Source organism: Harpia harpyja, chromosome 4 (assembly GCF_026419915.1).
Source record: "Harpia harpyja isolate bHarHar1 chromosome 4, bHarHar1 primary haplotype, whole genome shotgun sequence".
NCBI lineage: Eukaryota > Metazoa > Chordata > Aves > Accipitriformes > Accipitridae > Harpia > Harpia harpyja.
This window is the reverse complement of record NC_068943.1, coordinates 56,692,473-56,718,576: the sequence shown is the minus strand read 5'-3', so window position 1 is coordinate 56,718,576 and position 26,104 is coordinate 56,692,473. Positions and strand designations below refer to the sequence as shown.

At 36.5% G+C, this 26,104-nt stretch overlaps 1 protein-coding gene across 13 annotated transcripts in view; it reads left to right on the top strand.

Moving 5' to 3' along the window:
- The window catches only part of KIF16B (kinesin family member 16B), a 147,827-nt gene that overhangs the window by 27,489 nt on the left and 94,234 nt on the right, over positions 1-26,104 (top strand). For all 13 annotated transcript variants that reach the window (XR_008234727.1, XR_008234729.1, XR_008234728.1 and 10 more), the window contains exons 6-12: positions 422-531; positions 1,152-1,294; positions 2,678-2,846; positions 3,031-3,162; positions 6,106-6,281; positions 8,193-8,258; positions 12,694-12,753. Coding sequence is in view for 9 of the 13 variants with exons in the window: in XM_052784130.1 (XP_052640090.1) it covers positions 422-531; positions 1,152-1,294; positions 2,678-2,846; positions 3,031-3,162; positions 6,106-6,281; positions 8,193-8,258; positions 12,694-12,753 (856 nt within the window). In the remaining 4 variants the exon portion in view is untranslated. The remainder of the gene's footprint in view (positions 1-421; positions 532-1,151; positions 1,295-2,677; positions 2,847-3,030; positions 3,163-6,105; positions 6,282-8,192; positions 8,259-12,693; positions 12,754-26,104) is intronic.

The following is a 26,104-nucleotide window of genomic DNA, read 5'->3' as shown; positions in this document are numbered from 1 at the left end:
CTGAGAAAAGTGTGTGTTTTTCAAATAACTTTCCATGCTTGGCCTCAGTCCTGTAATTGATTTTTGTTGGCAGTCGTAGTCAAAATGCACAATGCTTCTAACTTCAATCCAACAGCTGTGTGTTTTGGTTTATTTAAGTGATAGAAAATGCCTTTCCTACTGGACAGCATCTTCCTTATTTTTAGCCTTTATTTCAGGCTGGCATTAGGAGATCTTGATCTTGCTAATGTCTGCTTCCTTTCTACTTGCTTATTGCTTTTTTCCTTATGGTACAAGTATGCTGTAGTCATTACTATTTTAAGCCAACTTTGGATCCATTTGCTTCTCCAGGCATCTTGCTTTTAAACACAGTGTTAACATGGCTTTCCTTTTTTTAAAGACTCTTGAATCAGTCAGTGGTTTTCTAATCTTTTTCTTTCAGTTATCTGGAAATTTATAATGAACGTGTGAGAGATCTTCTCAGACGGAAGTCATCAAAAACTAATAATTTACGAATACGAGAACATCCAAAAGAAGGGCCATATGTTGAGGGTAAAACAACTTCCAGTGTTTTGCACTGCATACTTTACTACCTTTATATATTCTAAAATGTCATCTCTAATTGCATAGGGCATTTTTATCTTTTAAAATATAAATGATGATGGATACAGTTTTTTTCTTTGATATAAAAGCATTAAAGGAGAATAGCCTCTCATTTTGTATCCCCATGCACTTTCCCAATTCTAAGATTATTATACATACACAGTTTTTATCTGTAAATTTATAATACAATTTTAAGTAATGTTAAGAGATACAATTGGTTTTAAGAATTTGTTGACTATAATCTGTAAATCTTTAATGTTTAGGTGGAAAGAACCTGTTAGGATCTACTTGTCTTAATTTGTCCTCTGCCAGGGAAGGTTCATGTCTTTTGAGGGATTATGCTTATGTTATTGCACTAAATACTTTAGTAAGATTGCATTTTTTTTCCCTTAATTTACTGTAAATGTGTAAGTTCTCCATTGTTCACATGAGGCCTCATTCCTTTCCTTAAGTGATAAACAAGTATCACAATAAACACTAATTGCAGCAATACTTTGCAGCAGTGAGGGTAATTTGAATCTTTTTCAAGTGCACGTATGAGCATACTGTAACACTCTGGTTTTCTTTAGATTTGTCTAAACATTTAGTGCAAAATTATACTGATGTAGAGGAACTTATGGATGCAGGAAATATAAATAGAACAACGGCTGCAACTGGAATGAATGATGTCAGTAGCAGGTCGCATGCCATTTTCACAATCAACTTCACTCAGGTAACAAAACCAAACTGCCTGTCTTAATATGTATTTACATTCAATAATTCACATGATAATTAAAAAATAAGGTTGTCAAATAAGTAAGTATGGGTAGATAATGACTATGTTGTTGTTTTGTGATGAGGAAAGTTAAAAGTGTGAAAATACTGTTTTGAGAATTATAAATATGTTTATCAGTGATTATAATCTTTAAAATTTACAGTGTAATGTGATTACTTAAAATGATGTTTAATAGATTTTGAGGAGATAATTATTGGGAGTTCAGGCTGAATAAGAGTTACCAGTGCCAGTGTGTTTCACGATGCTGCTGTGACAGAAGCGGGTGAGGAGCATGTTGTGTGAGACTTCAGCCAGAGGTGAACATAGGCTACCTTTTATGCTCTAATGTTATCCAAAGTTTACAAGAAACCTGTCTCCATGGCCCAAATCGTAGAGTGTAGAAATGTTTTCTGAGTGTTATCTTGCTGACTCTTCCTCTGTTAGTGTTGGAAACCTATTTATATTCCTTGATTTACTGATGGGATAATGGAGAGATTTAACATGTTTTCTCAGACTGTAATGATCTTTTTGTTTATATGCAGTAAAGTCCTTTTCTAATGACTCGTGCTCTTCATTGTTGTTTTTGGGGGGCTTTTTAGACAGTCCACGGATAACCTGCTAGATGAAGAGAGGGTAGCATAGAGGTGGTTCGCTCTCATGACAGAACTTTGCATGCCTCCCCCCAAAACCACACACACACACAAAATCCCATGCACCAGCTGTTCACTAATGATAAATTGCTCATTACAAAGCTTTCAGAAGAGGATGAGAGGCAGGCAGCAAAATGTTTTGTTCTACTGTTGAACTGTAAAAGTAGAAGAAATTTTGAAACAGGGCAATCTGAGTTGATTTATATGAATTAAGATAAAAATTGAGAAGAAGCCTCAGTTAAAATCATAGAATGAAATTGCAATTGCTACTTAGTTTAACATGGAGGCAGGGGGAGAAATTGAGTGTAAATGTGTCTGTGTATGCTATAACTTGTTGAAAGCTAAATATAAATATAAATGTTGAAAGCTTAATAAAATGAATACAGCACGTGTTCACTGTGCATCATGTAAATACCAATTCACAGTTGTCAGTGCATGTGCATAAGTGGCTAGAAAGTTGCAAATATTACAATTTAAAGTAGTAACTACTTGCTTGGGAGTTATGCAGCAATTAATGATCAAATGCCTTTCTGTGACACCTCTAATACATCTGTCTTCTGAAGCTCTGCTATTGTAAACAAGTTAAATTCACTCATGACATGAAAAAGGCCACTAAGTTGTATTCAGCAAAATTTCAGAATTTTGTAGCTTAACATACTTTTCTTTGTGGTTTGTTTTTTTTTTTCTGTAGGCTAAATTTGATTCCGAAATGCCTTGTGAAACTGTTAGCAAGATTCATTTGGTAGATCTTGCTGGAAGTGAGAGAGCAGATGCCACCGGTGCCACAGGGGTTAGATTAAAGGAAGGAGGAAATATTAACAAATCTCTAGTTACTCTGGGAAATGTAATTTCTGCCTTAGGTATGTCTCTGATTTTTGTGCTTGTCTGTTTTGGATTTTTTTTAGTCATTGAATACCTTTCTGTTTGTTTACTTACACTTCTGTTCATTTTTACTTACACAAATCGTGGCCTAATGCATACCTTTTTTGAAAATGAATGAAAATATATAATTGCGCTTTTTTTTTTCCTACCTCCACATCACAGCTGATTTATCTCAGGATGCAACAAATCCTCTTTCAAAGAAGAAACAAGTATTTGTGCCTTACAGGGACTCTGTGTTGACTTGGCTGTTAAAAGATAGCCTAGGAGGAAACTCTAAAACTATAATGATTGCCAGTAAGTGTCTTTAAATTACTTTTTTGCATCCTGAACAGTTTATGCTTAATAGGAGTGGCTGTAAATATTTAGATTTCAGATGCTTTGTTAAGGGAGAACATTGTTTACACATATTAATGATCTCTTTCTTTCTCAGTTTTCTAGTAACACTCTGCTTTTGCCTACACTCTGCAGAACATCTCTTCCAGCAATAGAACTATATAGGGTCTCATTGTGTATATGGGGACAGTCTAGTTGTTTAGTAATGTCATAAACAATAGCAGATATGCCTCCCAAATTTGAGAGCTTCATTTTCATCTGCAGATTATCTATTTGGGTGTATATATCACTGGCTGAGTACTTGGTCACAAATGTAACAAGGCATCCAGATTGTGTATGTACAGTCATTAGACATTTGTTTGCATAAGTAAGGATCATCCAAATGTATGCATCTAATTGCTTGCATTTGCTCTGACATCTACCTCACTGCTGTGTTTCTTTGACACATGCACAGTGTAATGATTAGCTTATCTGACCAGTTAAACTTCAAGTAATAGTTCCTGTTTATTCTTGAGGTTCATCCGCATTCAGACAGTTCTGTTACTCATGGTAAAGGCTCAAACCTGGACCTAGATGAAGTCTTGTACTTCTCTCCCCTTACACCTCTCCTCCCCAGGTTGCAGACTTTGATCCCCAGTAAAAAAAAAATAAAAAATTCCAGCTTTGTGCATGTAGTCAATACTGATGGGTGAATCAGTTTGCTTTTCCAAAACTGTGGGGTTTTTTGTTGCATTAGTAACAGAAACAACCTCGTCTCTTCTGGCATTCAGTGCGTAAGACTGTCATTTTTATTTAACCTACTTTTTGAATGCACACAGCATTTTAACTTTTTGTCTAAATTAAATTCTTTATGATCAGTCATCTTGCAAACTTTTCTTACAGTTTCCTTTTTACCCATAGGAAGCTCTGTAAGAATCACTTGGTTTAAAAACCTACTGATGGCATATGTATTGCAGGTTTTTCAACAAACTGGAATGGGAATTCCATTCCCCAAAACCCCAAGTGAAGCCAGGAGGATGTTTAAGGGGAGGGGAGGATTTTGGATGTCAGAGATCGTAAGGCGTGAAGAGAAGAACAGCTCTGAAATTTCTCTCACTCTTTCCTGCTCAAATGAAATGAGCTCTAACTGATGCAGTCCCCTCTTGGGAATGGTGGGAGAGCAGAATTGAGGAAATAAAATGCATTGGATGAAATTCTGGTTCTTCGGTCGCTTTGTTACCATCTGCTTCTCTGGATAGCAGTTCCTTTGTTGCATGATTTTTGGGATGTCTTTGGAATCCATGCCACTTCCTTTCCTCAGGTTGATCATAGTAGTACCAAAAGAGGATCTTGGACCAGACTCTGCTTTGGTTTTCTGGCTGTTTAAGGAACACAGTGCTGGCATCTTTCTTCTTGATGCTTTCTTTCAGTTACATGGTTGAGTAACTTGGTGGTTTTTTTGTTGTGTGGTTTTGGTTTTTTTGTTTGTTTTTTTTTTGTTTGTTTCGTTGTTTGTGTTTTTTTTTTTTTTTTTTTTTACAGAGGGTTTGGAAAGAGAAGTTTTAGAAACACAATGAGCTCTCAGTGCTTATACTAATGATTACAGTGCCCAGCTGTTTTTCAGCTACTTCCTCATCTATTAACAATGCTTCTGCTAGGCAGAGCCTTGATGGTTGATCTTTTCTCTGACAGTAACTCTGCTGGTAATGTAGTTGAATTGCCTAACAGAGCCTGACAAGTTGTCTGGATACGTTTGGCCTGCCTTTTCTGTAACTAAACAAAAAAAAAAAGCAGGAAGATAATCTCAAACTGTAGGAAAGGCTCCTATAAAAATACATCCAATTCTGATTTTCATATTTCTATAACATATCATAACATTCTTCCAGAAAGAGAATAATTGAGTAGTGGAGAGGAGACAGTAGATAAAGTAGGGAAGTGATAGTGTGAGCTAGGGGAAGTATAGTCTGTTGCCAAGTGCATCTACCTGGATTCAGGGAGTCTCTACCACAAAAGGAATATGTATTACTGTTGAGAGAATGAGGAAGGGCAAAATATTTTTGTTACTTGATTATTTTTTCAGGTGTTTTCATTGTCTGATTCTCTGGGTCTCTTGTTCAGTTGGATTATTAAGATTTCTGGTCCCTCATTTCTGCATGGTGTTCTCTTCTGTGTTTTTGCTCATCTGTTTCGATGCAGTAATTGTCTTTTTAGTTGGGACCATCTTGTATATTGTTAGGAAAATTAAATGAAGGATAGCATTAGCACTTTCATTTAAACTCCATTGTTTTTCCTGGTTAAGTTGCCTGTAAAAATAATACTGGTTTCTTTTGATGCATCAGATAGATAACAGTTCTGCTTGCTGCCAGATGCCTGCAGCTCAGCAGAATGGCTGGGTTTGTAAATTATAGAAGCTCTTCTCTTGTTTTGATTTTCATGTCTGCTTTTTGTTTGAATGATGTTTAATTTCCCTTCAAAACTTGGACTGAACCTACTGTGTTTTTACCTGAAATGACTTTTCCATTCAATGATTACATTGATACTTATAAAATACTCACTGTTTTTCCCACAGTTCTTGTTAAAAATTTGCAAGAAAGCCTGAAAAGTATTCATATAAGATGTTTATGCTTACCAGAGAAATGTAAAAGTTAAGTAGGTTGACAGCAAGATTTCTTTACAATGCTTGGTTGTAGGACCTGATTATTCTAATATGCTATTCTAGTACAGTGTTTACTTAAGCAAAGTTATAGTGACATGAAAGCAGTGGAGCTGGGTGAATAATTGGAACAAATGGTAGCCATACTGATTAATCATATATTTCTGTCTCTTCATCCACATTTAAGTTTATCTGACTTCTAAAATATAAACTAACTTCACTAAATTAAACATATGGTGCTAGATAAACTGTTTCCGATTTCATCTCCTTAGCTATTTCACCTGCTGATGTCAATTATGGAGAAACTTTAAGTACACTTCGCTATGCAAATAGAGCCAAAAACATCATCAACAAGCCTACTATTAATGAGGATCCTAATGTCAAACTGATTCGTGAGCTGAGAGCTGAAATAGCCCGATTAAAAGCCCTGCTTGCTCAAGGGAATCAGGTTAGCTTTACTTGAAATTTATGTGTAATTTTCCTTGAGTTATAACATCTATTTCTAGAATGTAATGAGATAATTATCTTTCATTATATTGATTTGAGTAAACAAGCTCTATGAGGCTATGAATGAATATTATTTTCCTGATTGAATCAGTTTCCATATGGCCAGTAGATTACCTCTTTTAACATAAGGGGGGAAAAATTGTCATCCCAAAGCTTTTAGCTTTCTCTTAATATAATCAGAGCTTGATTGCAGTGTGCTGTGCAACAGGTAGTCACCACAGCATAAGGAGACCGAGTAGTCACATATTTCCTGGGTCTAGCCTGATGGACTGAAGAGGTACTTTATCTAGTATCTTAAAAGAAGTAGAAGGTATAAAGTATTTAAGATGCATAAATATAAAAATGTAGGAGTATTGGAGGGTTTGAACAATACATTTTATTTGTGTTTGGCCACACAGTACATTAGAAAGCATGTAACATGCTAAATATGTAAAAGTATTTTCAGTGGTGATGTAAGAAAACATGTGTTTTCTTCCCTTTTGCACGATTCTCTTTCTTATTCTTTTATCAGTATTAGCCACTATAAACGTTTGCAGCATAAGCTCAGTTAGGTTTAATTTCCTCTCTGTTTCCAGGATGGTGAAACCAAGCTAACAATAAGGAATATGCAATCGGCTCAGGCCAGTTGTCTCTTCTAAATAATGTCACTTGGGACTGCTAGATTTCATGCTTGAGCCAATGTGATTTACGAGTATCTGAAATGATACTTCAGATTTATTTCTAGAACTGTCTAATTTTATTTTAGATGGGCTATGCAATGTTAAATGTCAGTTCAGCATAGACTTTTTTAATAGAAGGCTAGTACTTCAGCTAGATTTCATGCTATAAAACATTTGCTGAAAAAGGGGACAGGACCACACTTGGAAGCAGTAATAGATGTTGTAGATGATTGAAGCGGTGAGCTCTGCTTTGTTACAAACAATTAGAAAACTCTTTATGGGGTTGAATTACTCTATTATACTTGTGTTTCTCCCGTATTCTTTAGGAGGGGAAAATTAATTTATTTTCAAAATACGGTTTGATTTAGAGTTGGCAAAGTAGATGTAACTTGGACCCCTTTGAAGATCTAATGCTTTGACCTAATTCCAAGCTGTAAAACAGTGGATACCACAAAATAAATCTGGTTCAGTCGTAGGATGTGTTAGATGTCTGTGTGGGAGACAATAGAAAACTTGCTTCAGTTAATTGAATTTGTAATGGTTGGTAAAACAACAGGTGGTGTTATGTATGCACAGTAGAATATAAATCTCCGTATAATTTCCTTTGTGGTTTTCCTTTATATTCCCAGAGTACTGTATTGCAAATGCTTCTGTAGATCACTGAAGATACTGGTTACCAAAATACAGTGCTGGATTCAGTGTAGCAGGTCACATAACAATGAGTATTGCTTGTGTGTGTGCGTGTTGTATAGTAGTTTTCCTTTTCTAAGGCCAGCTACCTTAATTATATTTATTAAAGATAAGCAATATACATATGTATTATAGCAAAATGGTTAACTATTGGTGCATAATAGATTTTCATGTTTAACAGAAATATTAAGATAGACGTATCAGGAATTACCAGTTATAAACTTGTGTGTGGTTTCAGTGTCTGCATGTGTGTGACCATGTGTATACATAGTGAATGAAAATAGTACTCTCAAACCGATGATTTGTATTTGAAATATCTGCTTTGAGAAGATTTTGATTATTCTGCTTACGGTATTTCAAGGGAAAATGTTAGAGTTTAAAATACTTCATCCTAAATAATTAAAAAAAGTTAACAATTGCATTTCTTTCATTTGATTCCACCAGAAATTGTTACTTTTTTTCTTCCCTTTTTTTAACTTGATGTTTACTTTTTACAATTTTAGATTGCACTCTTGGATTCTCCAACAGCTTTAAGTATGGAAGAAAAGCTTCAGCAGAATGAAGCAAGGGTGAGTTATAATTTCATAAAAAAGTTTTTAAACAAAAAAAAAGGAAAGGGGGGGGTCTGGATGCCAGAGAGTTGGTAACTTTCAGAATTTTTTTTTTTGATAACTAAATTTTCTCCCACCAAACAGCATTGTCTTGGTGCTTTTTTCAAAAAAAACCCCACCTATGTGTGAACTTGTAATTTTGTTACTCTACTAATGTCAGATAACATTGTAACTAAGGACAAAGTATATCTCTGATATTTATATAACAGTTTTATTTAATGAAAATATTTGTTCCCAGGCCAGCTTGCCTTACTTAAAATAGTATGTTTGTAAATAGAATAGAGAGAGAAAAGCCACTAAATCAGAGTAGTAAGTAAGTAACTACAGTAACAAAGCGTTCAGTGCATAGAAAATAGAGTAAAAGATTTATGGGGAAAATGTTCAACACCTTTATGTTTTCAGGTAATCAATAACTTGTGTTGTGGGGTAGGTTTTCAGAAAATTTCAGTCTTTAAATCTGGTATGTACAAATATGGTCAGTGCCTAATTAGCTGTCTTTTTGGGGGGGGTCTAAGATCTAGGTGTACTTCATAGTGTGCCTCACAGCAGGTTGTTTTAATAATCCAGCCCACTGTAGAGGCTGGCTAAAATTCCCACACAGTTTAGATATACTCATAGGGTCCAAAATAATATAGTTATAATCGTACTCTCATTTCTCTAATTTACAATCTTTCATTCTTTATTCTGTCATTCTGTGTTAATTCTCTTCTATATACTTGCATGTTTTTAAAGCTACTGCATACTGTTTTAAAAAAAATAGTATTACCCAGACTTTGGAAGAGGAGAGAGGAAAGTATTTGGAATCATTCAGCTACGTGGCAGCAAATACTTAGTTCTGAATATAGTCAAGAAGATGCCAATCAAATGTAGATATGATGCCTTTAAAAAATAAGGGGCTTCTTAGCTGGTTTAAATTGTAAGGTTTACACTGGTGCTGCTTAGACCTTTACAATTAGAGAATGAATGCATTGCTTTGAGAATCCTGTTTTGACCTGAGTAATTTGTACAGTATCTGTCTGTGCTTTTCAGGATTCCCATTGGTAACACCAATTTTAAAGACATGTTGAAATACTTTTCAGTGAAATGATACTTTAAAAATAAACATAGTGACAAAAACAGATGAAATGTGTGTATTAGTATGAACCATAGCTGCAAAGTAGACTCCAGGCTTCTCTATAAACCAAGTTTTTGGTAGGATTGCATACCCTGTAGTATATGCAGGAATCCTTACTGTGTTGTATTCAATAATTAAAGTAGGACCTGCATACATGTAGTATGAGCCTTCAGTGGCAAATTATTTTTTTTCATATTCATACTAGGTTTTAAAAAGTTTTTAGCTGAATCAGAGATGAATGATAATATTGTTAGTACATGTAGTGTGCTTTTATTTTTGTGCACAAATGAAAAGCTTTTATCTAAGAGTAGCTGAGTAATATAAACTGCTGACTATATGCTAATTAGAGTATGTTATTCATGCTCTGACAGTAATCACTGCTTGTCCTGCTCAGAAGTGTTGGCCCCTCTGTGTGGGGAGTATATCGAGCATATTTTATTATCTTTTGTCAGCCTCATTAGAAGGTTATGTGATTACTATTCATGATAATTACAATAGACATAATTACTGAAAATTCTTAGTAGATATTGCAGTGGTTATAGCTTTTTTTTATAATTGAATGAGTGCAATAATTACTTTGTTTTTACAGATCTAAAGACTTTATTGCCATATTTAAATTATCTGACAAGTATATGGTGGCTTTCTTTAATGAGTTGATTTGTCCTTATAGAAGAACAATTTTTAAATTGTTTCTGAGGAATAAAAATTGTTGTGGTATGGTGAATAGACTTACAATAGACCTTCTTCATGTTTTTCTTTAATCTTTTCAATTATTTTCTTGTTTTAACATTCCAATTAGCGGCACTAGGAATGATAATGATGCATTGAAAAATGTGCTTACTTTTCTTTGTTGAAATCTTGAGGTACAGGTAGAGATGAGAGAAGGTTCTTTAGTTCTCATTGATTAATTTGCAGCTGATCTGCAAAGACAACCAGGAAAGTAGGCTGCAGGTGGCAAATGTGGAGATGTTTGGAGGAACTGCATTGAAGACTTTTTTTTCTACAGTGGTTTTTTATATGTGAAGTAATAAAGGGACATAGCTGTGGGTTGGTTTTTTTCCAGCTTTTCTGCAGATGAAGTGAATTCAAATAACGAAAGTTTGTGTATGTTTTTAAAAGTCTATGTATTTAATTCCTGCACAGAAATCTGGTGATTTAAAAAATGAAAGTGTGTGTGTGTGTGTGTATATTTTTATTTGATGTGATTATGATTCCAAGTCAGCCAGAGCTTTGAGGTGGGTCGACCTGAAGCACCCTCTATGCACTGCTTTCTAAAAAGTCTGAAAGGCTCTGAAACGAAAAGAAACTTTACTAATACAGAAGTTATGAAAGTTAACTTACGAGATGGACAACTGGATGAGTATAAAAGGCAGGACAAAACCTAAGCTTCTATTAGTCTGGCCTCGGTGCTGGGGAAGGTTATGGAGCAGATCATCTTGAGTGCCATCACGTGGCACGTACAGGACAACCAGGTGATCAAGCCCAGTCGCGTGGGTTTATGAAAGGCAGATCCTGCTTGACTAACCTGATCTCCTTCTATGACAAAGTGACCCACTGGGTGAATGAGGGAAAGGCTGTGGATATTGTTTACCTGGACTTTAGTAAAGCCTTTGATACTGTTTCCCACAGCATTCTCCTGGAGAAACTGGTTGCTCATGGCTTGGACGGGCATATTCTTTGCTGGATAAAAAACTGGCTAGATGGCTGGGCCCAAAGAGTTGTGAATGGAGTTAAATCCAGTTGGCAGCTGGTCATAAGTGGTGTTCCCCAGGGCTCAGTATTGGGTCCAGTTCTGTTTAATATCTTTATTAATGGTCTGGATGAGGGGATCGAGTGCACCCGCAGCAAGTTTGCAGACAACACCAAGTTGGGCAGGAGTGTTGATCTGCTTGAAGGTAGGAAGGCTCTACAGAGGGGTCTGGACAGGCTGAGGCCAATTTTATGAGGTTCAACAAGGCTAAGTGTTAGGTCCTGCACTTGGGTCACAACAACCCCATGCAGCGCTACAAGCTTGGGGAAGAGTGGCTGGAAAGCTGGCTGGTGTAAAAGGACCTGGTAGTGTTAGTCGACAGCCAGCTGAATATGAGCTGACAGTGTGCCCAGGTGGCCAAGAAAGCCAACAGCATCCTGGCCTGTATCAGAAATACTGTGGCCAGCAGGAGCAGGGAAGTGATTGTCCCCCCTGTACTCGGCACTGGTGAGGCCACATCTCAAGTACTGTGTTCAGTTTTGGGCCCCTCGCTGCAGGAAAGACATTGAGGTGCTGGAGTGTGTCCAGAGAAGGGCAACGAAGCTGGTGAAGGGTCTAGAGAACAAGACTTATGAGGCATGGCTGAGGGAACTGGGTTTTTTTAGTCTGGAGAAAAGGAGGCTGAGGGGAGACCTTATCACTCTCTACAACTACCTGAAGGGAGGTTGTAGTGAGGTGGGTGTCCGTCTCTTTTCGCAGGTAACAAGAGATAGGACAAGAGGATATGGCCTCAAGTTGTGCCAGGGGAGGTTTAGTTTGGATATGAGGAAAATTTTCTTCACCAAAAGGGTTATCAAGCACTGGAACAGGCTGCCCAGGGAAGTTGTTGAGTCACCATCCCTGGAGGTATTTAAAAGACTTGTAGATGTGGTGCTTAGGGACGCAGTTTGGTGGTGGACTTGTCAGTTTTAGGTTAGCAGTTGTACTTGATGATCTTAAAGGTCTTTTCCAACCTGAATTATTCGATGATTCTGTACCCAGTGCTCTCCCTCTCTGTAATGCATTTGCAAGTAGCTTCTCACTTCTGTGCTGATTTCAACGAAGTGTGTGATTTCTGAGTTGCAACAAACTTTGCTCTCATTCTCTCCTGAAGGCTGCCTGTCTGCTTCTTCCTCTGCATGCCATCCTCTGGAGGGTATTTTAGCCTGAACATGCCTAACTGCACCGTAGGAAAAGAGCTGTTGCCTTGGTACAGCAAAGGGATCAATCTGTGGCAGTAGACTTTGTAGGACTGATGAAGCACTTTATGGAATTATTCCATTTCTTTGAAAATGCCTGCCATTATTTGAAGGGGCTATCCCTATTCTTTGTTTCATTTTATACTATAAATAAGAATTTTGTGGTTTTCCATTCTGAGAGAGATATTGTAGGTATGGGCACTTATTGCAGGAGCAACAGTGCTCTTCTATATGTTTAAGTATTAAACTTCACAAAGAATTGCACAAATATTTAGCACTTCTCTGAGAATGTATTATCAAGGACTTTAGAAGAGATGTGATTTTTTTTCCAATATTTGTTTTCTTTCATAGGTACAAGAACTGACCAAAGAGTGGACAAACAAGTGGAATGAAACTCAAGATATTCTGAAAGTAAGGCAAATAAATTTATTTTTAATTTGGCATTTGACCTAGCCTTAGCATTTTTCCTTGAAAAAAAGAAGTTCCTGTTCTAAGTCACCTTCTTTGACTTTTTTTACTAACACAAAATTTTTCAGTCTTGTTTTGGCTTATTCCAAATAATTAGTTTTTAAGGGCTTTTAAGAGTAAATATTCAGGCAGAGTGGTGTTTTTGAATAAGATTTTAAATAATATTAATAAAAATTAGCACAACTCCTTTCTTCTCTTCATCGTAGTGACCTCACAGTGTGAACCAGCTTACCTCTAACAAATCTTTAAATTACCGAATGTTTTTATTAAGTTGCAAACGAAGAAAACCTGGGGCAGGGGCAAGCAGATCCCTCATCCCCTTGGTATTTGTGTTGTATCAACAAGACTTGTGAATAATCACCTTTTATGTTATATTGGGTATCTCAGTGAATGCGGTGCATAGTGGATACAGATTTTTGCATTGGCCTTCAGATTCACGTTTTGGTCAGAAATGGCTTGTAAACTTGAAAAACAACTTTGAATGGAATTTCTGCAGTTGAATGTCCTCCAGTAAGTCTGCATCAAACCAAACAGATGCATCTGACCTAAGTGTGTGCTGGAGTCCCAAGCACAGGGATTTCTGCAGCTGATTCACATAAACTGGCCTGTGTTGCACTCTTTGTGTGACTCCAGACTACTTCTGGAGCAGTTAAATCCACACAGTGCTCTCTTGCTTTTTGTAGATTTAATAGCGATCCAAGAGGGCAACTTAGTGATTTCCATACTTTTTTTTTGCATCATATAGATTGAGACTTTTGTGTTCTCTGCATGTATCTTTGCTTTCCTGCTGTCCAGTTGTACTGGTAAGATTTTATATTGATGTTTGGCTCATGATTAAGGTAATGGTCTGAGGTGATATTTTAATGGGCCACTTTATGATTGCATACATGCATACAAGCACATGTGTGCACGTGCGCGTGCACACACACACACAGAGGAATAATTCCCACAGTTTCTTTTCCATAACGTAGACTAACATTTTTTTGCCAAATGTTTTAACTATTTTGTTAAATAAAAATTTTGAAAAGAAAGCTTAAGCTTTTGTGACTTGTGGTATATGCTGAACATAAACTTGTTTGGAGTGCAATTCAAGCAAGCATTTAGAAGTAATTTTTTAATTCTCCTTATCACTGATCTGAAACTTGATTTTTGTAGTTGATTTGTTTTTCTGTGTATCAGTTTTTGATTCCTTTAATTTTTTTTTTAAGTTCATCACAGTGTCTTTTATCTGACTTCCAAATAAGTTGAATGGCTCCATGCTTAAAAATAAAAATAAAACACAAATAGTGTAGAGAACAGAGCAGGGTTGGTAACTGCATAGCAGATGGCATGACAGAATGGACTGTTTAATGTCTGTCTAGATACTGAACTGGGAATTAGCATTCGTATATTCCTCAGAGATGTTTTGGGTCCAATTTTACATTATTTTTGTGTTATTTTGTTATTTTGAAGCATCTATACCTACATAGAACTTTAATAATCCTCTCTTTACTCATGTCTGGATTGGGGAGTTCATCATCACGTGGAGAATTTGGTCAATTGTGAAAGTGAACATGATATAGCATAAGGGCAGTTTTTAACGCTTTATGTTGGAAATGCACTGATTTTACAGAATTACAGAATTGTAGGAGGCGTTAACCGAACAATTCATATAAACAAGGGAAAGCTGCGTTTGTTAAACAGCTGAATGTAAAGGACTTAAACACACAAGATGTAATTCTACTTTTCTGGTACTGAGCTTTTGTTATCGTGCAGCTTCTGTACTTTGCACTTTTATATGCTGATATTTGAGTATATGAACATGGCTTATATTTCACTTTTGGGTTAAAGGCAGTTGATAAAACTTTCTTGGCCCTGAAAAACTGAAAATCTGCAAAAGATTTCTTGGTTGTACTGTTTTGTTTTACACCGTTTTACTGAAGCTATCCATATTTTTATTCACTTCTTGTTTAACGATTCCTGAAATCACTGCCAGCATATGAGTTGAAAAGGGCTTTTTGGAAGCGCACCAGGGTGAGTCATGAAAGCAGATTTTAAACTATAGAGAGCAGTGGTTTTTCTTGTAATAGACTCCCTATAAGTTCACTGGCTTTTTTGTTTTATTATTGATGTACTCCCTCTTGCACACAGAGACAGTACACATTGTTAATTTGTAAAACTAGAATGTCTCTGCACCCCTTGAGAAATGAGGCTGTCTTTGTATGTCCACCTCAGTACAGTCACAACTGCAACTTTATCCATGCCATAATTCAGTAACTTTCAGGACTTTCTTCATTAAGGTACTTAGAACTTCACGTTTGTATTTATGTTTAAAACCTGCTTCCTCTTGCCTCCCTCTGGGCTTGCAGTACTGAGATAGTTGCTGTCTTTAAGTTCCTGCCCTGCAGCAGGCTTGGAGAATTAAAAACCTTTTGCTTTTCAGTCCCCAACACCTTTTGCTGCAAATCTTTTAGGCAGTTGATTTTGGAAATTCATGTAAACAGCTACCTATTACCTATTCATACGTGGCTGTCAGATGCAAGGGCACTTGCTAGGAGCTGAATGGGATTTCCTACTCTGTTATATGTAGTTATGCTTTTTCGTACTAAGTTCTAAATATCAGAGTTCACATTGTTTTGAATTGTTCTCACAGGCTGATGGGAAAATCTGTTAATGTTTAAATCCAAAATAATTGAAAGGATTTTGTATAAGCCTTTTAAAATACAAGATGACAGATTAATAGGGCACGCTGGTGTCTTCTACTAGATTAACAGATACTGCTGGAAAAAGTTACCTAGCTTTTACTGAATACAGTGCTTTTGTCAGGCCTGACAGAGAAGTGATGCATACTGTTTTGCAGGGAAGATAGTCCTCAAAATTGTTCACCCTTGCCAGTTATTTTGAACCTTGTTTTTAAATTAGATGAGCAACGTCTAAATGCTACCTTGAAAATAATTCATAGAGAATGGAAAATACTGTCCAGCTAGAAAATACTGAGGAAGAGAGAATACCATGTGAAGGCAAGTTTTTGATATGAAGTATTTGGCAGCTTAAAATTCAATTATTTCAGTTGGCACAGTGCCATATGTGCAGCTGACATGTACATCCCAGTATTCTTCCTTATTTCTGCTTGTAGCTTTCATGCCTTTTGACGTTTGTCTCTATGTAGTTCACCTGAAGGTAAGGTTTTCCATCACAGTGTACATCTTCAGACTGAGTATGTTGAACTACCCTATCTATAAATGTCAATTCTGGATTTGGTGCAGAGTCTCTATGGCTGAATGCCATTATCAGCTGTGAACATCTTGTATAATCCTTCATATATGCTGTTGTCAGATTGGACATATCTTGGAATGGTGATAGTAGTATTGATAGCGTGCTCTCTCTCTTTCATGCATTTGGAAGAAACCCTTTTGCAGGGCGACTGTCTGGGTTCCTCTGGAGTCTGAATTACTGTCAGCTCACACCTAAAGCCCAAATCCTTCCATTTTCCTTATGCAAAGATCAGGACACTGCAGACCTTGGGGTTTTAAATTTGTGCTGACTCCATATGAAGTATTCTTTATTGTGTAGCATGGCAGCTTCTTGGCGTTGTTAATCTGTCTGAAGTGACAAGCATTGTTTCCACTGGTGATGTTTGTTTTCATCCTTGACCTCCTCACTATAATACAGCATGACACTAACCTTATTAACCTAGTATTACAATCTGTCCTCTGTTCCTCTTTTTAATCAAAGGGGGGATATTTTAATGCTTAATAAACTTAATATGTGGAATTATGCTTCAGCATTGGCCAAAAAACTGTATTGAAAACCAAGGCGATAGTGTTGAAGCCCACAGGCTTTGGGTTATTTCCTAAAATGTCACCAGCTGTCAAAAGAATTGCACTTTACAGAACAGCACTGCTTTACATTGCTTCTCTATCTTCAGGTGTCTTGCAACCTCAGCATTTACTCAACTCTAGGATTTTGCTTTCATCTCACTCTCATTGAATCTTTCTATGGATTTTTTTTTTTCCCCTTCTGTTAATATTCTTCTGTACACATCCCCAAAAAGAAGAGGAGGCGGGAAGGAAAACTGTTTGCTCTTTTCCTTAGCTTAGTCCTTTTTGTATTGTTCTGTTGAAGATCAGTCCTGGAGTCTGTAATTTCTTTGGGTGCTTTCTAAGATGTTAGGGTAACCTCTCCAACTTTCGATTTTTCTCTTTCTTTGAGGCTTTAATTGGTACAAAACTTCTTTTGATGTGGCTGCTATATTTGACTCTGTGTTGTCATTTTTCTAGAGATCTTTTTTCTTTTACTGGCATCTTATTTTTGTCATCTTTTGTGCATGTTCCAATTTCTTTCTCTAACCTTTAGCAGCTTTTATATTAATCTTTTAAAAATGTGTACTCCTTTTATATAATTCTCTGCTGTTTTTTCTTCCCAACTTGCTTTTAAATTTCTTTTCCCCTTTACTGTTTGTGTAGAAATTGGTTTGACTTTTAGCTTTTGCCTTTTTGATATATGTCATTTGTACTTAGCATTAAGGTATTTAGATGCACCTTTTTTTTTTTTTTCAGTTTTAAGTAGATTTAGAGTTACCTTTTATTTTGTTATCCTGTTTGATTCTAATCATATCATTAGCTTTGTGTGGCAGAGCTCAACTGATGTCAAAGGATGCAGAGATATCTGTCTTCACAGAGTCTATTAAAGGACGGTGTCTTTTTTGTGTGTGTGTGTCTAATTCTCATGATCAATAGTTTAACTAGTAGCTGCTTCAACTGGGTTTGTCCTGTTGGATTTAGTGACACATCCTCACTTTCCTCAATAATACTAATTCTGCTGCAGCACTTTACCACATGTTGTGTAAATATGTTATTGAACACTGTTTATTTTCTTTTTTGTGCCTTTTGGTTGAGTACTGGTTAGTAGTACATTTTTGTGCCTTAATAGTGGTTGTTCCTATGTGGGGAAGAAAACTGTATGTCTATCTTCAAGCATTAACATCTATAATTTTTTTTTTATATCATGCCTATTTTGGGGGGAGATGAAATACTCTTAACTTGCTGTGATGAATAAATACAGACTAATACCAAACAGTTATTTTGGTAGACATCTAAACAGGGGAATTTTCTTTCTTTAGGAATCTTGGCTATACCCACTAAAGACACTAGGAGACCAAAACTCAAATTAGGTGCTGATTAGGGTGGCAGAAACTAATATATTTTGATTTCAATCATTTCCTTTCCATGCTGGCTTGTATACCGTAGTGAACTCTGTCAAGAGCAGTTTGTTGTGTTCTATATAAATGCTGCATTATTCTACATTTATTTGCATTTCCAGATAATTTTTAAACTGCAGTTGCTGAATGGTATTTAAACACCATTATCTCAGTTCTGCCTGTAAGGCCTAGCATACATCACTATTTTCCTGTTCTATGTCTTTTTGTTACTTCCTGTTAACCTTGACTGGCTTGTCTCCTTTTCCTCTTCTTACTTGTTTTGTGTTCTACCCCAGTACCCCTTCAATGATCATTTTTCTTCACTCTTTCAGGTCTTTGTTTTAATAACCTCAGTCCTCAGGGGAAAAGTGCTCTCAATTAACACCTGCTACTTTCACATAAAATTCTTGTGTCTACTAAATCCACTTTTTGATAGCTGTAGGGTAGAGAAATTGTGCAAGCTCTTAGGCTCCCGAAGAACAAACTGTAGAACTTTAAAAAAGTACCTATTGCAATACTACTAATGATGATAGTCCATTAACCATGGCATGCACTTCTTGTCCAAAAAACAGTACTTCTGACGCTTCCCCATTCAATGCCTCTAGTAACCAACAGGATTTTGTGGGTTTTGTGCCTATTCCATACTAAGATTACTAGAATGTTAGGAACCTAATGCATAATGTAGTTGTCTTAGGTCACTGATGATAGCTGTTTTTTTTTTTATTTAGAAATATATAAATGATATAAAATTATCTCATGAACAAAAAATACATCTTGATATTTGTAATTATTTGTATTAACCTAATCATTTTACCATTGGGTAAATCGGGTATTGGAAAATTGCATATTAAGTAGTTTTTACAAAAGACGCCAACATAGGCTTTAATTCTGCCCTTAAAAAGTACCTGTGACTCTTTAAGACTTCTGGACACATGCCTTTGGAACACAGGTCCTAAAAAGGTTGTATTTACAGGTCAAGTGAAAAAAAGGGATTTACAGGAATGGTGTGCATTTATATGCAAAACGATGTATACATGATACTGTATTTAAACTGTTCATTTTCAGCTTTGACATATGTGTTTATTTGTATGTTTGGCAGGAAACACACTTGTTTCTAAGATTTTTTCACATTTCAGTAAGTTAATCATTTTTGTAAAATTGTTGCTAGTTAGGCATGTTGGTGTTGCATTTTGGTTAGAATGTCTGTTGTTGGCTGTGTTTGAAGCATAACTGTGCTTTTAATGGGTGACTTAAATCTGTACTTTCATTTGAACAAATTTTATTTCTTATTTTATAACTGCTATTTGTCACCTGTATTAGATAACACTTATTGCATGCTTCCAGTTTTTGTTTCCTTTCTACAAGCTGTCTTCTGCTTGAATTTTTAAGAAAGGTTTAAAAATCACTGCAAAATTAAAATAGGATTGCATATCTATGGAACTGGCAGAAAGAATTTGTCAGATGTTACTGCTGAATTTGTTTTCTTTTAGAAAAGTTGATAGAATAAATAGAGTAGCAACTCTGTTCCTAGGGATGTTTGCTTTGTCAACAATTGTTTGCCCTCCAACAATTATGTAATATATGTACATTTATCAAACTCAATTTGTATGGAAAGGAAAAATGCACATTTGCATTAAATAGTCTCTTATTAACAAATTATGCTTAATAGGGTTCCCTTCACCTGGCTTGTGAAGGTTGTGCAGAAGACAAGTTACTAAGAAAGTTTTAAAAGGGCTGATGTTAATTATTCTTGCTTACCTCTGTCAGAAATCACACAATGAATGATAATAGATTCTCTTTCTCTAGAAGCCTGTTTAAATGTGATTTTGGTTTCTTGCACTAGATGTCAGTGCAGATACAAAAATCGGGTTCCTCTGTATGCTCAATTCAGATTTAATTCAGATATTTTTAAGGCAAAATGATTTGCAGTATCTTGACTTTCATTGCTGTTCGGATCTACTAAAATAAATTTGAGAATGCCAAAATGCTGGTTTAGGAGCAAGTCCCGAAGAACCTAAGTAACTGTTTTGACAGAAATGCTTCTGAACAACAATTCACAGGTGGGATGCACTGTAAAGTGATTATGTACATCCAAAATTATTGCAATTATTTGTCAGTACATTTTTCAACTCTTTTTCATATGATTATATCTAGAATGTTTGACAAATTACTTTAGCCAGAGCCTTTAAAACATATTTATATTCTTGATTTTGTTGTAGCTCTGATATTTTAGGGATATAAAAGAACAGTTTCTAGGAGAGGTAGTATCTTTTATTTGACCAGGGTAATATAGTTCAGAAAGCAAACAGGCTTTTCGACCTACAGATCTTTCACTAGGCCACTTCTGCTATTTGCTTTCTGTTTTAATGGATCTTGCAGTTGAAAAGCCAGTGGCAATGATATGCGGCTTCTATTTATAACTGTTTCTTTTAACATTTTTCTCTTCATTAATCACTTCTGTAGATTTATAATTGAATTTCAGTACATTAAAATTTAATAAGTTTATTGGGCTTTTTCCATTTTTTTTTTTTGAGGAAGTTGTCTGACAGCAAGGGAGTGTTCACTGTTCTCAATCCTTGTACAGTATTTACCCAAAACTCCTGCCTCCTGAGCAATGACAAGTAATATCTAGTTTAGCTCTCATTTTATTAGGGTTTCTTTTCTGATACCTGGCCTTGTCTATTATTTATTTATTTCCCAAGTGTAGCAGTTACAGGCCGTGGTTGTAGTCCATAAAATCATCTATTCTGGTTGGAAGATTTAAAGTTGGGACAAATTGTCATTACTAAATGTCACATAGCTTCCCTTCCCCAAAGCCTCTACAGGTGGACTTTTTGTTCTTTGGGGGTTGCTTCAGTATCAGGGACATGAAAACAGAACATTATGTGTGTCCCCCCCCTTCTTTTTTGTCATTAAGATAAAATTAATGTATTTTCATCCCAGGATCTTTATGCTATTGGCCAGCACACAGATTTCTGCTTTGGAATTTCAGTTTGGACAGAGATTATACAAACGTGATTTTTTTTACCTTAAATAGCCATTATTTTTCATACTATATTACTGAACAGATGCCATTATTAAATGATGATTATTGCTTTACTTGATCATCCCCCTTGCTTCAGTCTGGTAAGTATGCCTAGGTCAATGCAAATTGAGAAGACAGGCAATACAGTAGAGAGAATTTTCTATAAAAGCAAACAGAAACTTTTTAAGGGGTTATATGGTTGTCCTGAGATATACATTGCTTTTTCTTCAGGAGAGCAGCTGTCATTGCTCTTCACTCAACAATGATTTTTTTTCAGTGCTTTGTCCACTCTCATCATTGGCTTGCTGTTGTCAGAGGAAGAAAAAAATACTAAATTGGGAACTGGTGCTACTGATCTACTGTAGCTCTTTTCCTAATAGAAACACTACTGAAAGGGTCTCAGCCACCTGGGGAATGCTGAGTGCAGCAGTCAAAAGTAGATTTCAAAAGAAATAGTTGTCTGATTTCAAGTCTGTCTGCCACCTGTGTTCATCTTACTAAGAAACCTCCTTTTTCTCTTGCAGCCTTTTTAGCTGCTTGCGATGCCTCTGTGGTGGACTGACCACTTTTAACTTTCAGTTTCCACTAGAAAGTTGCAATCAAGAGATGCCTAATGGTACTGATTGTTTTTTATTTCAGTTTTAAACTGTTTTTCCCACTTGAAACCACCTGGACCATCAGAGAAGCACAGTCAGGGGTGGCCGTTTCTGAGCTCACCAACCATGGATTAAGGCAGGGGTGAATAGTTTGGTTGACCCAGGCTGTTCATTCCAGAAGAGGCCCTCTGGCTTCTAGGAATAACCATACTCACAAGTATTTCGCTGCTGTCCTCCTTACAACTGGGGCCCTGCATTTGTAGATTATCCAGGCCATGCTTAGCTTTAATCCATCCCTAGGGCTTGTAGGCGGTTTTCAAATGAGAGGGAGTCAGACAGAGTGAGTTGCTTTTGAAATCCTTTCTACAGCTCAGATGCCACTTGTTCAACAATTCCTCCTGGGCATTTGATCTGCTTTTCTATTAATTTTCTTGTGGCAGGAAGGGGAGCTAAATTGAAAACAGTGGAATCTCCTGATTTAGCCTCTAGAATAAAGAAGAAGAAGAAATATACCCTGAAAGCTATTTCTTCTAAAGGATCAGTAGAGAAGTAGGAGAAAAGACAGCATGTAAATTTCTCACTGGACTTTGTTATGGGAGGGTAAAGAAGCATTCTAACATCAACATTTTAGGTGAAAAACGTAAATTTATCTTGAGTCCCTCATAAAGGAACTGTTTTTAATGGCAATCTGTATTGGATATGAAATACTAGAACTGTTTTATTCTGCTGGTTTTTTTAACAGTATATTTAGGAGTTGATTACTGCATGATTCTGATAGCTTTGGGTACACGGTACTGTTGTGCACCTGATTTAATGTGTTAACTGGTAACTGAGCATAGCCTTGATTCATACAGCCATACTGTGGTAGAAGTGCTGCTGGAGTAGTGTGCTTGTTCTTTGTTCTTCCCAACTACAGAAGTGGTATTTTTAATGAAATTCACTAAGAGATGTCTTAAACACAGATGGCAGCACAAATCTGTTGCTGTTGCAATCAGGGTGTATTCCTGAACAAAGGAAAGGGCAGGTCCAGTTTCTGACTGCTCTGTGTCTCTTCAGGTTCATTCACTCTATACCTCAGTAGCTGGGCTGTGAGGGACAAGAACGTGCTGGCAACCAAGCCTATGCATCTTCCTCTGCAAAAGACGTTTCTGTTGTGTTGCTAGTCCTGAAGGCTGTTTTTTCTCCTTGGTAGTTGTTGCTTACTAGTATGCATAGTCCTACTCCTTTCTTCAGTTTCTTTCAATAGCAAAGGTTGCATGTAGGCCCCAAGGAAGGGACTAATAGATTGAAAGTAATCTATTACTTTAGATTTATCTCTACGGAAGTGGAAATGAATTTCTAGATAAATAATAAACAAAACAGAACTCTCTAAGTGAGACACTTCTCAATACTCCCATCCCCCAAGAAACACACAAAAAATGATATAGCTTTTAAAATGAATAAATCTATTAGCTATGAGACTAGGTTTTTTTCCTATAAAATTCCATGACTCACTCATCATCCAGCTTTAGCAACAAATGAGGTAGGAGTCCTGTAGATAATAGTCTAGTTCACTGCATTCTCTTGATTCATTCCCAGAGTACAGTCTATGGAATGAATTATTCACATGTCCTGTAGAAAATATATGATCATGTAATTAAAGACTGTATTGTAATGCATATGGGAGAAGAGGATGAATTAAGATAGCATATTTCTTTCTCTTCCAGCCAGGCCCTTTCCCCCTTTTAGATACCAGCGTGAAGAATACTGAAGGCAGAGTTGCTGTCTCTTAACTGGAAGGTATAGTACCTCCTGCTAGGAAGGATCACTAAGGGCAAGAAAAGTCTTGTTCTGTGCCCTGAATGTCAGTGTTGCAATACATAGACTTATATTTCCTTTGAGACTAATGTATGCTCAGTGTGGTCACACATAGCAAGCTGTGAAGAGGTGAAGCCTGCTCCACTGGAGACATAGCAAAATGCTCTGTGCTCCTCATTTTTTTGAAATAGAAGAATAGTTTTCCCTTAAACCCAAGCTAGTGGGTGCAGATACTAGCCTGCAGCAGATGCTCCAGCATGGAAAATGGCAGCTTTGATGGTTTAAGTTTTATAAGCCACTGGAAATTAGGATTTTACAGACTAGTGTCCAGGAAGCTTGAACAGCCAAACAGGCATCTCTACTTACAATTAGCCAAATCCTGCCGTTCTATTCAGGGAATTTTTCTCAGATGTCAGTAGTAGTTCTGTCTGTACAAGGTCTAAAGTGTCAAGAAGCAGGCATTTCAACTTGTTAAGTTTGTCCTTGTAACTCCAGGAATGAAGGCCAAATTTCCTGAAAAATTACTTGGAATCTGCCAAGGCTTCTGATGGAAATACTCGCAGCACGTTAAGTATAGCGGTGCTTTGGGGTGCCACTACAATAATAGGGTTTCTGTGTATTAATAGACAGCTGCATGTTGGGAGTGAGCACGTGGCTATCAGTTCTGAGGGGGAAAGAGAAACAATGAAAAATGGAAAAGGTAAGCTGACCTTATGAGACTAAGAACTGCTCCTGTAATTCACTTCTTCTTTAAAGGAATAGCATCATTAATTTTCCATCATTCTAGCTTCGGTATCTTAGCAGTTGCTCATTTAAGCAGTTCTGCATTCTGTGTCTGCCTTTTTAATTGACATTCATTTCAGAGAGCTATTGATGCCTGTGTGGGCTGCTGCTGGAGCACCTGCACTTTCACAGTAAGCCATTCACAACAAAACTACAGTTTTCTGATCTTGGTTGTTGCAGACTCTTTAATGGCTTTTCTTGACTGATGAGGGTGGTGTGGTCTAATGCTCTAGGAGACAAGGAAAAATCTGATTAGGAAGTTTCTTTTCAGTTGCGGTTTTCTTTCTGGCTTTGGATAGTAGAAGTTTCTTACTCTCAGAAGACTAAAGTGTCTTAGTTGTACTAAACATTTTGTTTTAATTGTACTGAAACTGACTCTGGCAGCCAGCAGGATGGTGTTATTTCTTTGTCTCATTGACTAGAAGGAGAAGACATAGTAGGAATTTGTGCCTTATCTAACATACGTATGCATGAGGGAATCGATATCCCCTTTCATAATTGATGATTATATAAATAATTATTGCTTATAAAGGAAGAACATATTTTTAATTTTCAAAAGCATTTTATTGGAGTCCTAGGATAGTACAAAATGTAGCTTTGGTATGTTCACAGATTATACAGTGTATACCTCCTCACTGATGGTGTGTTCCATATTTCCTCCTCTCTTCCCCTTGCCTCCCAAATAGCAGCTACTACTTTTGCGGCTGGTGGTTCAAAATTTATTTTGTTATTCCAGAAACCATACCTTTGTCAAGCTGAACATAGTAAAACATAGGACAGAAAGAAATTTGATGCGGTATATGCAGCTTTATAGAATTCAAAAAAAGCTTGTTTAACAGACACCCTCTAAGAAGAGGAGCAGCTTCACTGATACAATAGGGAACAAAACAGCTTTTCCCAGTTAATGTGTAGGCTGTCGCTTTAATGGGAATCACAAATATTTCAAAGTTGTTTTCTTGTAACAGATTTTTTTTTTTTTACCCTCCAATTGTCTTGTCAATCACAATTAGACACAATCGAATTTCTTTCAGCTGCTGCTCAGTGTTTTGTCTTGGCTGATCTCTTTGCGATAAGTATTTTGTAAGGGAGCCAGCCTGCAGAGCAAGAACTGTGTCCATGTAACCAGTTCCCATCCAAAATATGACAAGCTAAATAATCAGCTCTGCTTCTCCCTTCATCTTTTAAGGAATTATTACTACTAAGCCCAAACCAAATTTCACAATCTTTTGCAATCTTTTTTCTCCTCTCCTACCTCTTCTTCCTGTCATCCATACAGTAAATACTTTCTCATGCTTTGCAGTGGAAGTTCCTTGTTCCTCTTTTAGTTCTTTGTGTAACAGTATGCTTTGAGAAATCTTTTTACTTTCTAAACCACTGTATCAGTAACTTTCCTAATGCTGGCATTTCTAATGTTTGCTGGCATACATTTCCAATATTTCCTAATAGTGGCAGGATGACTATGTGTATGCTAGTTGTCTGGAAAACTGTTGATGAAATGTCTGCCTGTCTTCCAGGAGGCAATGCAGCATTCAGAAGTAAGGAGTGGGTCTGTTCCATCTCTTTAGTGTGTAGTCTGGATAGTTTATCCCATGCGAAAAGCTCTGTGAACATATCTGTGTTGTTTCTAAATAATTTTTCTGACACTGTTGTAGGTTTTTCCAGTTGATCCATAGCAAGATGGCTTTATTATGCAGAATATTTTTTTCTGGTACACTTATATATTTTCCCCTCTGAGTATGAGGGTGTTATTGAGACATATAGTATAGACAATACTAAGCCCTAACAATCTAATGTAACTTAATATCCTTCTCTTTCCACTCCAGTTTTCCCAGAAGGAAATAAAAAATCTTGTCAGCAGTGATTGACTCATCCAACAGAGTCTTGTTAAAGAGAGAGCAGGTTCATTTTTATTTG